This window comes from Anopheles coustani, chromosome X, assembly GCF_943734705.1.
Source record: "Anopheles coustani chromosome X, idAnoCousDA_361_x.2, whole genome shotgun sequence".
NCBI lineage: Eukaryota > Metazoa > Arthropoda > Insecta > Diptera > Culicidae > Anopheles > Anopheles coustani.
Genome location: NC_071290.1, coordinates 7,324,328 through 7,337,987, shown reverse-complemented (window position 1 = coordinate 7,337,987; position 13,660 = coordinate 7,324,328). Strand labels below are relative to the sequence as shown.

The following is a 13,660-nucleotide window of genomic DNA, read 5'->3' as shown; positions in this document are numbered from 1 at the left end:
AGTTTCTCGGCAGACAGTCCGAAGCGTCCGATCCGCCGGTTGACCAAGGGACGAGCGGCGAAGTCGAGGAACGCCTGGCGAGCGTAAACGGTACCCTGCCGGACTGAAAACTGCCGGTGCTGGACGTGAAACAAGGGTGACCGGAACTTTGAGCAGGAAAATCTAAAAACGAAAACAAGAAAACTTATCAGATTGGGATGGACACTTTGTCTTACACATTTCGTGTCGAATTTTTTTCCCCCCATAAGCCAGGATTGCGGCTTGAGTACCTGTGCGTATTTTGTGCTCTTTTGTAAATAGTCGTCAATTTTCACGTTTCATCTATCCTGTTACATTCTCAGGCTTCCTTTCACTTTCTCTAGCCTTTTTTCTTTATTTCTATATGTTTTTTCTTCCCACTGTTACTGTATTTCACTGCCTTTCTCAAACTTACTGTATTTTTCATCGTTTCCGTGCTCTTCTACTCTTATATATCCTTCTATTTTTTGGTATTCCTTGATTCATCACCACGCACCTTGTCTTAATCTCGGCTGCATTCATATCTTCCGAGCATTAAACTGTACCTCTCTCCCACACTATCCCTTCGAACGCATTCACTCAGCATCATTCGTAAAAGAAAGCAATGGAAAGGATAACTATCGTACTATATGTAACTTTTTTTTTTTGGAGCTCAATAGGAAAGGATTATTATTATGATTTTATTAAACTGTTTTTTTTAGGATGAAGGTGACACTATTATTTAAATGAGATTGTCTAGGTTTCGACTTTCCTTTTCTTACCCTCCTGTTCTGATAGTTTACCCACAACCCCCTTTTCTACCTACGCCCACGTTTCAAACTGCCATGTCATGGGGCATCGGTTTTCTTACAAAACAAAACAAAAACGTTTCTTCTTAGAGTAAAACAAAAAGCAAATTCTATTACACCATCATCGCTGTATCGTAACCGCTGCTCAATAGCAATTGACTACCTTCTGACTAGCTACCACTATTGTTACTACTACTGCTACTTTAACTGCTTAGGAAATGAAGTGATTTTTTTTACTTACGAAAGGAAAAGGAAAATTTAAATGCTAAAAAAACACTATCAATACTATATTATTATGTATATGTTGTAATGGCGGACAATCTTAGAACTATGGAAAATTAGAAAGAAGGAAGTGAACAAATTAAATAAAAATCAACTATTTAAAAAAAACGCAATCTGTTCCAATCATTTTGGGGAGGGACTTGGATGTTGTTTTTGAAGAGAACGAAGAGTGATGTAAGTATGATAATTTTTTTGCCCCGGAACATTACGTCTATCTAAAGCTTTTAGGCGCGGTACAGTGGATGATGATAATTCACGGTTTCGTAAACCTTCGGCTGCCATCACTGCCCTTGGGAACGTACCTTACAAGATGTACAGTGTAAGATGCTCGACGACAGTCCGGTGCGAAACGCTGAAGAAACCAACTCAGGATCCACTAAACGGCCATCGCGCGAGTAATTGAAATCTGCCGTGCGATGATTGCGATGATTGTGTGTTGGTCTAACGCTCGTCGAGACACACACTCGGCCGACAATGATGGACAAACAAAGCTATCAAATGCTTTACAGCTAAAATGTTTTAACTATGCACAAATCAACTCGCTGGTATGATGGTGCGCGAAAAGGTCAGCTGGTCAAACGGCAACAATCAGCACCATCACACGTTACCAGCATTATCAGGGCGAATTGGATTCGATTTATCAGCCAAGGGAGGCCGAGTAGAAGCGAGGGAGAACTGGTGCTGGCGCGTCCGTAGCTGCGTCTCGTCTCGTAACTCGCATCAAATCACGCACTATCCTGGCGATGTTTTCTAGTAAGTAGTTGCACCGGCTCCAAGAGAGCGCAAATGCACAACGCAAGGCTAATAGTTTGTGTGTTTCCCGTGCTGCGCAGAGCTGGTGGATGAGTTTGGTGGGCTGCCTGCCGGCCGTCAGGCGGTTCTGGTGGCGGCTGGAGTCGGCGGGGTGGTGCTGCTGTCGGTCGGAGGCTATCTGCTGAAGCGGCGCATCGACAACACTCCCCCCAAGCAGTGGCGCAAGGCGGGCGAGCTGGCCGAAATCTACGTCTACCCGATCAAATCGTGCGGTCCGCTGGTGATGCAACAGATCGGCTGCTCGTCGCTCGGCCCGCGGCAGCATCTGCTGCGCGACCGCATCTTCATGGTGACGAACGAGGACGGCAAGTTCGTGACGGCGCGCATGAAGCCGAAGATGGTGCTGGTGGAGCCCCGCTTCGACGAGCGCTTCGAGACGATGATCCTGAACGCGCCGGGCATGCCGGAGCTGCGGATCGATGTGGCCCGGCTGGCCGACGGTGCGATCACGGACAGCACGGTGTGGGGCGAGCAGGTGCCGACGGTGGACTGTGGCGATGAGGCGGCCCGCTGGTTCTCGTCCTACCTGCTAGACAAGCCGGTCGGCTACCGGCTGCGGTACAACCCGCGTGACCAAACGACCCGCCGGAAGAACGGCGACGACACCGGGTCGTTCCACGACGAGACGAGCTACATGCTGTTCAACGAGGCGAGCGTGGCCGACCTCAACAAGCGGATCGAGAACAAGGTGACGGCCTTGCAGTTCCGCCCGAACTTTGTCGTGCGCGGCCCGGAGGCGTACGCCGAGGACCGGTGGCGCTGGGTGCGCATCGGCGAGACCGTGTTCCGCTACGAGATGCCCTGTTTGCGCTGCATCTTCACCACGATTGATCCCGCTTCCGGCGTGGCCCACCCGGACAAGGAGCCCTTACGCACGCTCAAGCAGTGAGTGATCACCTGACGCCCTTCCTCCCATCACTCCCACACACACACTCATCCCACCATCTTTCGTATTACTTTTCGCAGATACCGTCAAATTCCGTCGCTGGGAGAATCGCCGGCCCTCGGCATTCACCTGGGGCTGCGTCGGGGTGCCTCAGTCAAGGTCGGCGATCCCGTATACTACGCCTAGAGCAGCCGCAGCAGTCCCACGCATTTTCTTTCCACGTTCGCAATGAATTTTTTGACCGGCTTGTTGATAGTTGTTTGCAAAAGTGTATTGAACAAAAATAAAGCAAAACGCTCTCATGGCAAATGCGGTTTGGGCCCCTCCCGTCGCCCTTCACTATCACACACTTTCCCCCCTCCGACGGACGTTTGACGAGCCGAACAAAACAGAATATTGATTTCGTAAAGCACTATCCGACGCTGCGCTCGTCCTCCTCCACGTCCTCTCGCGGTGAGTTTGTTTGCAAAAGAAGGCCATAAATACGTACGCGGTAAGTTGCTCCTGCGTGGCTCCCAATAGCAGTGCTAGCCCACGTAGACGGGTTCTCCGAGGGCGATCGAGCCGAGCGTTCGGATGCCCATCTGCATGCCCACGACCGGCGACGCACCGAGACCCGGCTTGAGGCGATACTTTCGCAGCGTGGTCAGCGGCTCCTGCTCCGGGCTGCTCACGCCCGTTTCCGGATCAACGTTTGTGAAAAGACATCTAAAAGGAGATAAAAATGACAAAAATTATAATTTTGCACATGTAATGCAATCCTCAAAAGCGCGGTTCTATTTCATTGCAGAACATCAAAACAAACTGATGTCCAATTTCATGGTTTTACATTCTAAATTTGTGTAATCTTTCTGTTTTCTATTTTTATTTATTTAACCAATAAATGGTGTTAGTATCGTTTTCGTTTGTAAATCTTGATTTTGTACCATAAAAAAAAAAAACAGTTGTTTAAACAAATTGAAGTACAACTAAGATTGCTGAAAACCTAATAGAATGTTGTTATAGTAACGCTAATGCAGTACCAAATAAGCGTAACTTCTTAAGTTTTCAAGCTTTTAAAGGTTTATCGCGTTGCAAAACGTATGTAACTTACTGAGGTTACCAAAAAGAAGTAAATAAAAGAAACAAGACTACCGGGCGAGGCAAAGATAAGCGAACAAAAAATATGTCCCAGCGCTTCGTAGGAACAGCACAATGGTAGTCGGTCTCCCGGTAGGTCGAAGATAACGGATGAAAGATACCGGTGATAGCAGAAGCGACGCTCAACAACAAGATGCAGATCGAGTGAATAAAAGTGAAGGAAACAATATATGGTGATAGAAAAAAAACAGCCATCGTTACCCCGTGTCCAATCGTCTGCGAAATGGTGTTGGTGGAAATAAAAAAAACACACAGATAAAAGGTGAAGGCATGACAAATGAGGGCAAATGGAGAAGTAAACATACCTCGTGCACGGTTTGACGTTGCGGTAGACCGTCTCTCCGATGCGGATCCACGTCCAGTCGTCCTCCTCGAAGGCGGTCGGACCTTTGACGAGAATGTTAGCGCGGAACTGCAGGGCCGGCACCGGTTTGTCGAGGCGCGAGTTAACATCGGCCACGGATGCTTCCGAGACGAGCATGTAGCTGGTGGCATCGTGCAACGCGCCGGAGTCACGTGCCGTCAGCAGCGCGTGGATGCGATTCTTTTCGCGCACCGGACGCGTCGGTTGATCGTGCGGGTAGAGGACGAGCCGCAGTCCGAAGTCTTCGCTGAGCAGGAAGCGCGAAAGCCAGCGGGCCGCCTCCTCGCCGCAGTCGACCGCACTGACCGGCTGGTCCCAGACGGAGGCGGCACCTGGTTGGGCCGCCAGCAGCTGGCGCACGTTTACCGTGATGTCCAGCATGCCGGGCGCGGATAGCGTCATCAGCTCGTAGCGTGCGTCGAAGGACGGCTGCACCAGCACCAGCGTCGGGTGCGACCGGCCCGTGATGAACGTGCCGTCCGCGCTCTTCACCACCATGAAGATGCGATCGCGCAGCAGACCGACCTGCGGACCGATCGGCGAGCACTGGAAATTGGAAACCCGCACCGCACCGCACGATTTGATCGGGTAGATCCAAAGGTCGGAAACTTCGCCGACACGTCGCCATTCGGTCGGTGGCCGCTGGGCCGCACGGTACTTTAGCAGACGGTACACGCCATACCCGGTCGCCGTCACGAGCCCAACGCCGGCCGCCACCAGCAGCGCCTTGGCGGCGGTGCTGCCCGTTCCGGAGCCTCCTCCGTGGTCGAGTAGCTCTACATGAAGAAGGGACACTCCTGACGTTAATTACGGATCAAACGGTGTATGTTGGGTGGATGAGCAAAGCGCACGATGAACATTATAGCGGGTGTTAGAACGCCATGGGTTAGAATGGTTAAGCAATGTTAGAGCAATGATAACAGCGGTAGTTTTTGATACACACAAGCAAAACGCACTAGGGTAGCACTTACTGGATAGCATCTCCTTCGTCAGCCCGTCCGCTTCGCGATGGTGTCTGAAAGTGAGGGGAATCGAGCAGAAATCAATCATTAATAATTGGATGTTTTGGACTATCTTCTCGTAGAAGCAGGTTATTATGGTGCGCGCAGCCCTAACTCGAATGGTTCCATACAACGATGGGCACTTGATCCAATCAGAAAACTGTCATTGCATCGCGCCCAGGAAGCGATAAGGCATTCCGCGCTCGGGGATGGGTGCTATTCGGTAACGCGTTGGAATATGATAAGCCGCCTGCTGTCTGCTGCCTCCACTACCTTCAAAGTGTGCCATCATCTCTCAAGCTCACCTTCCAGTTTGTTTGCACGTGTGCCCGGGCACTTGCTAATTAGGCAACGCGCTGGTCCGGTTTCACCTCGGGCACGATGCTGATCAAACAAACAACCAGAACAGGTTTGCTCGCATCGGAACTAGCGGCTCGCACAGAAACTAAACTCGGTGGACGGTTGGCCGAACTGCTTTCGCGCCCCAGAACGTTGTCTGTTGGCTCAGGCTTGTTTCATCGATATTTGCATGCCGCTGGCACTGCCTGCCAATGTTTTCCTACTGCTAATACCGGCCGTCAATCGGACATTTTTGCCTTTTTTGATTTGTTTACCCTCGTTTCGGAATCCAAGATCCTTAAAACAGGCAGGTCGGCTTTGTGCAAGGTCTGAAATTGTTTTCCAACCAAAATGCAGCGTATGCGGCTTCGATAGTCACGTAATGGAAATAATACAATTTCTACCACCAATATATTTACCTTCCATTGGATTCCGTTGGGTTTTTAGCGTGATTAAATTATCCGGAATCAATGGTACAGTGAAAGGTAAATAATATCCAACCTAACTGTCAAAATATCTTTCTCTACCGACCTTGGGTTTTATTGAGCAAACAGGGTAGTGTTGGCATTCGAATATTCGCTCCCTGGATGGACTCAATCCGGACTGGATCGTTTCGGACTAAATTTGAGCGGAGCTCGTCTTAAACAGCTATTTTTACAAGCAAAATCAAACAGCGAGAACATGCTAAATGTGCTCATTAAGCAATGCTTTAATTCACAAGTCAACATTCATTTTTGAAACTTCGAAATATTCGAAGGCTGTTGATTGTAAAAGAAATTACATAATAGGATAGTTTATTATCGTAACAAACAATAATCTGAAGTGAAACCAATTAGTTCCAAGTCAAAATTGAATTCCATTCAAACCGAATCAACGCGTGTACCAATCGACTTGAGTCCGAGTCCGAGTCCGATCGGAATCCTTCAAAGTGGATCCATTCCGACACTAACCCATCTGGTGAGCGTGTTTTCGAGGCTGAAAAAGAAAATTTTGATTCAAATATATAAAATTATTTAAAATACTTATTATTATGCATCTTATGAAAACATTCACTCATTCATACTCAGCTTGCTAGAAATGTCCAGGAAGAAGTTTATCGGCATCAAGCTACTAGGCGCCTCCATCATGTTCTTTGCACGTGCACCTTGTGAAGTAAATGAATTATCTTCTTTTTCTGACACTGCAATACACCTTTAACTAGCTTACAACGGGTTGCGCTGGTTTTGCGATTGCAGCAGGATTAATTTTGGAACGCTTTCTTCTACTCTGCATTTGTTGTGTTGTTGAAGTTCATAATTCTAATTTAATTTTTTTTTTTTGAGGTTGCTATAAGTAGCATTTAATGTTCGTAAGAATAACAATAACGGAACGAATTTTTCGGTTGTGCACCCTTTTGTGCCAACTTTTGTAAGTTGGTGATTTTAAATGGTGTTACTAGAGAGTATATCGGTTTATAAAATTTAATATTTAGCTTTCGCGATGGCAATATTAGTTGATATTGGACAATTATCCCAATGAATCAGACAACCCTCAGGTGAGGTACGTTTCGTTGAAGATGATTTGACGCTTCCCCACCGATTGCCGCGCACGTACCTTCCCACTCCACGTACTTCATTATCCGATGGGCAGCGGTGTGGAATATTTATACATTTCACTTTCTGGCGCGCTGGTATCGCAAAATTCCGAGCGGTCTTCGATGAAATCTTGCCGAAGGCGAAGTTCGAGTGCAATGTGCACCGATCTTGCGAGACGATGCGTGCAATCAGTTGTTTTAAAATGCAAATAAATGTAACCATATACCGAGTTGCCGGGGGGAAATGAGCAGCGAGGGACGGTGGGGGACGGTCCCCTCCGGCCTAAAAGCAAATGGCAGTCAGTCAGACACAGACGGTGATATGTATCGGTCGGTGGAAAACTATTTTTTAATTCACTTTGGCACAACAACCATGATTGATTGCGATATCGTGAAAGATTGATAATCATCATTTGGGAATGTTACTATTTCACATATTTGCAGACCAATCAAGAGCACACATACAGACACACACACACACTCACACACACACGTGCCAAACCAATCAAGACTGCTGCCAATGTTTTGCTGGAAGCATGCGTAAGTGCAATTCGTTCACCATTTCGCACAATGGTGGCTGATAAGGTTTAGTTTTATTTTCCAGCTCCGTTCCTAAGTTCGCTGCAGTTTGCCGAGCATAACAGACACCCTGGAATAGCTCATTTGAATTGCACAAATGTCTTTCATTCATGCTAGGCGAAGCATACTAATATGGAGCCATTTCGATGGATGCATTTTCTTGTTGCCGATTAATTGTTTCGAGTCGTACCTTAATCTTTTTGTCTTAATTTAAGCTAATAATAACGTCAAACTCAATGTTTCTGTGGAAATAACTCTAGCAAGCCCACACCGGTGTTTGGGTGCTTGAATTGTAAACATTCTTCACCTTCCGAAGTATTGTGAAGCCGCCTACTGGTGGGTTTTTAAGACGAATTTGATTCGCAGTCATACATGTTCCACCTACGAAGTGGTTTGAAGCCGCCTACTGATAGTCTTACGACGAATTTCATTTGAAGTCAATGCACATCATTTCACCTGCAGAACGAAGTGTGTTGAAGCTGGTGGGTTTTTAATACGAATTTGATTTAAACGTAAACCATTTGAAAACCGACGGATGTGAGAATCATGTGCCGGATAAAAGCGAAGTTTACGCGGGTGCAGGCAAAGGTACGCACAGCGGAATGCATATATGTGTTCGGGGTTTGGAAAAAGGCAACAAATGCATTTCCCGTGTGCCAAAGCTGGGGTGTTGAGGGCTGAAGTTGAAGACAAACGGTAGGGAACGAAAGAGAAAAGCCAACGTTGCCCGCGTTGAAGGGTTTGGAGAAGGGGGGCCGTTCCGTTGCGCGATTGCAGTAGCAGCAACAACAGCAGCAGCAAAAAAATGATGATGATCGCGATGATGTCGATCTGGATGGCCGCACGATTGTCTATATATATAACACGCCCAGCTTTCCGCAGGTTTACGTATTCGGTTCTCAACTTCTGCCCCGAACGGTTGGAACGAAACTCCCTCTCAGCTCCCCTTGGTCCACAACAGCCCGGCGAGTCCCGGAGTGTAGCGTCCATTCGCGTTTTTTTGTTCAGCGTCCCAGCGTTTTGTTTACCTCATCGGCATTCGGCGATTCGCTTGTGCAGGCGTGTGCGTGCGCGACACCCCCAGCTGGTCGCCATTAGGTTCCGTTTTCGGCGCTAGGTGGGCATCAGGAGTTTTTCTTTCCCTCCTGCCCCGGAAAACCAAAAAACCCCACCGGTGTTGTATGTCAAAATCTCGCCACACTCTTCCAGCATCCGCGAAGCTGAAGTGAATGCGCCGAGCGCTTGGTTCAGTTAGTCGAGTGAGCAGCAGCGCGTTGAGTTGAGTGCAGGTGTAAGCCACAGGAGAGTAGCCAGCCACAGCTTTGTTTGGCAGTACACTAAGCCGACCGGACGCCAGCCAACCACTGCCGTGTGTACCAACGTCGACGCTCGAACGCGTGTGCAACTCGTGTGTTCACCGGGCAACCGTAGCGATCAATCTGCAATCAAACGCGTTCCTGTAGTGGTGCCCAGTGTTCCGATAGTGGTCAAATCCTTTTGTTAGCTTATCGACATCAAAATGCCTGGACGTCCATTGTGGCAGGTAAGTGATAACGAACTAAATGATCCTAAAATTACAAGACAAAGCAGGGTACGTTGTGTAAACCGGTGGTGATTTTCAAGCAGAGCAGACATTTCAAAATACTATCAAATGTTTTTGGGTTCTCTGCCCATAAGCTGCAGCATCGAGGAACGTAATTACGGATCTTGTGTCCAAAAAACAACTTATCTGCATAGTTTCTCACCTTTCACAGCTGAGGCAACTTGATCTTCACAATGAACAATTAGAATGGTTCAACGTTCAAGCAGTGGCTCTAACCTTGTCTTCAACAGAGTTCTAGTTTGCTGGAAGAGTTTATCACTTCCACTTCACCTGACACGTACAATCACCACTAAAGTATTCTGATTTTTGGGAAAAGACAACTACTACAGAACTTCCTACAGAAGTTCTCTTCAGGTTCTCTTTTAGAAACCGGATGTTTTGAAGAATGTATAATTTAGCATGCATATTCCTTGCAGTTTTCTTACATTATTCTATGCTTCTGTGATGGTTCTAAAACCTTATTGATCGCATTCCGATGTTTCATTCGGGTTGACCCAACCGAGGAGGATGTGGCCAAGATTTTCCTCATGTGATTTCCACATGGCCGACTAACAGGTGAAGAGGAAATTCCATACGCAAGAGGAAAACCCCTATTTACGATCGTGTACTTAGTTCGTCTAACTAGTTCTCTCGTACAATCCAGTCACCGGACGACATTAAACGTGGAGAGTGAAAACAACTCCGCGACCAGGCCCGTGAGTAATGAAAAACCCAGGGTTGCTGTCGGGAGGAATGTGATACATGGACGCACCGGGAGTAGAAGTTATTTCGGTCAACAGGTATTGAAGGTCCCGCCCCACTAAAAATAAACCCCGGCCCGGAGAGGAGGCGGCGAGTTGAAGAAATTAGCACTTTTCCCTTCTCCGAAAACGCGGTCCCAGCGGTTGGTTTGGGTGTTATTAATCACGCATTCCATGCACTCTCCCTACCAGCATCCCTGCACTTGCAATTCCTATGGTGGAAAACTGGTACGAAACAAGCGGTTTGGTGTACTCACACCACGTGCAACCGATTTCACAACTCACGTTTGATGAAAGGAGACTAAAGCTAAACGCATGTACAAACGTGGTTTAAAGTTCATTTTTCGAATCTGAGGCAGATTTCGTAAATTTCATCAGCAATTATCTTTATTAAAATTGAAACAGTTTTTATTTCCATCGTTTGAAATGTTCCTTTTTCCCTTTTCCCTTTTTTCATCGTACGTTGGTCAATTTTTATTGGTTTTCTTTTCGTTGTTTGTCGTATTCCAATCATATCATTCACTTTGTCCGTAGTGAACGATGTTGCGCATAATTTTCAAAATTTTAAATGCCCATTGCAACCGCTGACGCTTCTTGTGGTAAAAGATTTTCTCTTTTCCTATCGACACACATCGAGTAAAAAGATTTTAAACATTATTTAACGATCGAAGGACAGGTAAAAGTATTCAGTTTTAATTTAAAATAATCAGTTTCTTAAACCCGATTCAAATTCAGTTTGATATAGAACACTATCGAATTCTTTTAGAATCTTTTTATTTAATCTATGTTATAGAATAATACACTCTTATCATTTTCTGTCAGAAGGCGAATCAGAGCTAGCACATTCCATTAAAAAACTTTGTTTTTAAATAAATAATAAAATCAAATCAATCTTGCCCAATCCCATTCCAACGAGCCTTTTCATATCACTCGCAAGTGCGAATTCATTGCCGCAATCGATCGCTCCGATCGGTAGGCATTTATCTTTAATGTTTTGTTTATCTCTTCGGCGATGGATTCGGTTTCTCAAGCGCACTCCAATAAAAATGGGCGATTCGCTTTTAACGAGAAGATGGAACATTACCATGCTCGCGTGTATGTGTGTTTGTGTATCGATGCATGAATCATTCGACGATGATTTTTCACACCCATTTTCCCGGCCTAATCTAGCACGAGATATCGTTGCCGTGGGCCGTTTCTCCTCCCCTCCCCCATCGGCGGGGTGTGCGCATGCGAGAGCATCTCGTCTCGATGCCGAAACACCGTCCAGGAGCCCGATTGCGATGCACTGATTGCTGCAGCCCGCCCGATTGTACTAAACATTTTCCGACCGATCACCATCGATCGTCTTGGGGCCTTGGGCGGCCCGCTAAAGGAGAGAAAAAAAACAATCATCATTTTTCACACCTTTCGCCGCAAGCGGCTCGTCTGTCGTGTGGTTAATATAGTAGCATTTCGCGCATCACCAGCCGACCGAGAACCGCTAAACGTACCCCCATACACTGCGGTGCGCCTACTCATACCGCTTTTTTTCCGCGTCTTAATTACATCGATTGTGCTGTGTTTTTTTTTTCTTCGTTTTGTTACTTTGAGTGGCACTAAGCTATGATCGGTTCATGCACTTCCATCAACATCGAAATGCGGCACAGATATTGCTCTGCTTTTGCTACCCGCCATTCCCTAATAATGATCAGGTGACACCTTTTCTCTACTGACGCGTAGTTCCTTGTTATCAAGGATTAAACACACGCTACATTTCCCAGCATTCAGGGCTATTGAGATAAAATTATTTTCTAAACAACTTCAAGAGATTTATCGAACACGGCTGAATCAGCATTTCCATATTTACCGCGACCTACCACATCTTTGCTATTGTACGCTAGTAAATCGTTGTTGTCAAACAGGTGCGCAGTGCGTCAAACTGCGACTCTCAAGGCAGCGGTTCTCAAATCGAAATGTTAACATTTCGTCCTGAACAACCCGAACATGATTTGAAAGATTAATTTAAATACGCAAAAGGTTAACACGACAACATCAATGTCGAGATCTACCATCATTCGAACATCTTTGATTAGAAATCTTGGCAAAAGAATTGAGAAACACTGCTTATAAATCATCGTGGTGGTGGCAGAAAAAAAATGATCCTACCCTAACTAGGCCACAACTCGCGTCTCGTGTCGGTGTATTTGCTGGCTGGACGCGATCAAAAAAGGATTGCCCGCCGTTGCCTTCCCCTCACATCCCTCAAGCGTCCGTCGGCGTGTAAACAATCCGGCCCGGAGGGAAAAAAAAACCAAAACCAAACTATTTACTCACTCTTTGCGCTAAATTTAGATCTCAATCGGAGGACGGGATGACGTCGGTGTGTGCGCGTTCCCCTTTTCTCCTTTCTTCCTTCCATCCTTCCGTTCTCCCTTCCGGTCCTCCCCGGTGCTGTCCGCATCCCTGGCGTCGCGTGCCGATCCGTGCGTGGGCGAATCGCGATTGAGTGCGCCGGGCTTGGTGCGCGTGGAAAATATCATTCTCCTTTTTCACACCTTTTTTTGTTGTTTTTTTACTGCCATTTTCACCGAACACCGGTGGGACCACTGGCGGGAGGCGGGGCCCCGAGGCGGAGAAAACCGAGGCAGTGCAACGCGCGTTTCTCGCATCATCGATCGACCGAGAACCGAGTGATCTGCATAAACGCACCGCACAACTGTAAATATTCATCGTGCAAAGTGTTTCTCTATATACACATTTTCCCCCGCCCTCGCTTTCTTCACATCGCTACCCTCACTCACCGCAAGACCCGAACCGAAAGACATGAGATCCACAGCGCTTGAGAGCAGCTGAACGCCCTTTGATTAAGTGGACCATTTCCCATTTCCCGCCACCGGGGCTCCGTTTGCCAGGAAAAGAGTTATCAATTCCCTGCCCAGTGTATTGTTACGCCCGAGAACGCAAACTAATGTCACTGTGCGGAAAGGGTTAGGGAAGCAAGGGAAAATGCGAAGAAAATCCCCAGCGGGTGAGAATTTGATTTTCCATGTGGTACACATCGCCAATGCAAGACGGAAGGCAAGACCTGAAAACCCTGCTTTTAGAGACAAACATCTCCTTACAAGAGTGTCGGAATTGCCAGCCTTTACACAATTACCATTTTATCAACTTAACAATTAACACTGTATTTTCTTTTTAGGGCCTTTTAAAGCATCGTAAAATATGTTATTGTTGGAAAACTCTCGGTTTCTCGGGTTCTCGGAGCGCGTTTTTGCCCCGCCTTAGCGGGCAGGTGCTGAAACTGTTGTGTTTCATTGCGCTAGTCACCAATAGATGTCGCTAATGCACGAAACGCTAGTTCGTCACAATCAAAAGTATCATAATTTATTTTAGAGAAACGTTCCTCTACAATCGACGGTGCGATTCGGGACCATTTTCCAGTCACGAGTTCAGCATCCAATTCGTACCGACAGCCACACGATGGCTACGAGCTGGCATTCCGAAGGCACAATTGTTCCCCGCCTTGTGCATTGAACGTAACAAATCCTCATG

At 46.9% G+C, this 13,660-nt stretch overlaps 2 protein-coding genes across 5 annotated transcripts; one reads left to right on the top strand and one right to left on the bottom strand.

Annotated features, from left to right (window-relative positions):
* Positions 1-1,699: 1,699 nt before the first annotated feature.
* Positions 1,700-3,107, top strand: LOC131269633 (mitochondrial amidoxime reducing component 2-like). The gene is made up of 3 exons (XM_058272097.1): positions 1,700-1,841; positions 1,922-2,786; positions 2,868-3,107. Exons 1-3 carry the CDS (start codon positions 1,832-1,834, stop codon positions 2,971-2,973), a joined length of 981 nt encoding a protein of 326 aa, XP_058128080.1. The 5' UTR covers positions 1,700-1,831; the 3' UTR covers positions 2,974-3,107.
* Positions 3,108-3,297: 190 nt separating this feature from the next.
* Positions 3,298-5,876, bottom strand: LOC131269632 (mitochondrial amidoxime reducing component 2-like). 4 transcript variants are annotated; one of them, XM_058272094.1, is made up of 4 exons: positions 5,598-5,876; positions 5,263-5,306; positions 4,233-5,088; positions 3,298-3,495 (listed from the first exon to the last, which is right to left on the bottom strand). In XM_058272094.1, exons 2-4 carry the CDS (start codon positions 5,270-5,272, stop codon positions 3,315-3,317), a joined length of 1,047 nt encoding a protein of 348 aa, XP_058128077.1. In that variant the 5' UTR covers positions 5,273-5,306; positions 5,598-5,876; the 3' UTR covers positions 3,298-3,314. The 4 variants fall into 4 exon arrangements, with proteins under 4 accessions (XP_058128077.1, XP_058128079.1, XP_058128075.1 ...); XM_058272096.1 differs by having other exon boundaries at positions 4,233-5,067; XM_058272092.1 differs by lacking the exon at positions 5,598-5,876 and having other exon boundaries at positions 5,263-5,341.
* Between the last annotated feature and the right edge of the window lie 7,784 nt (positions 5,877-13,660).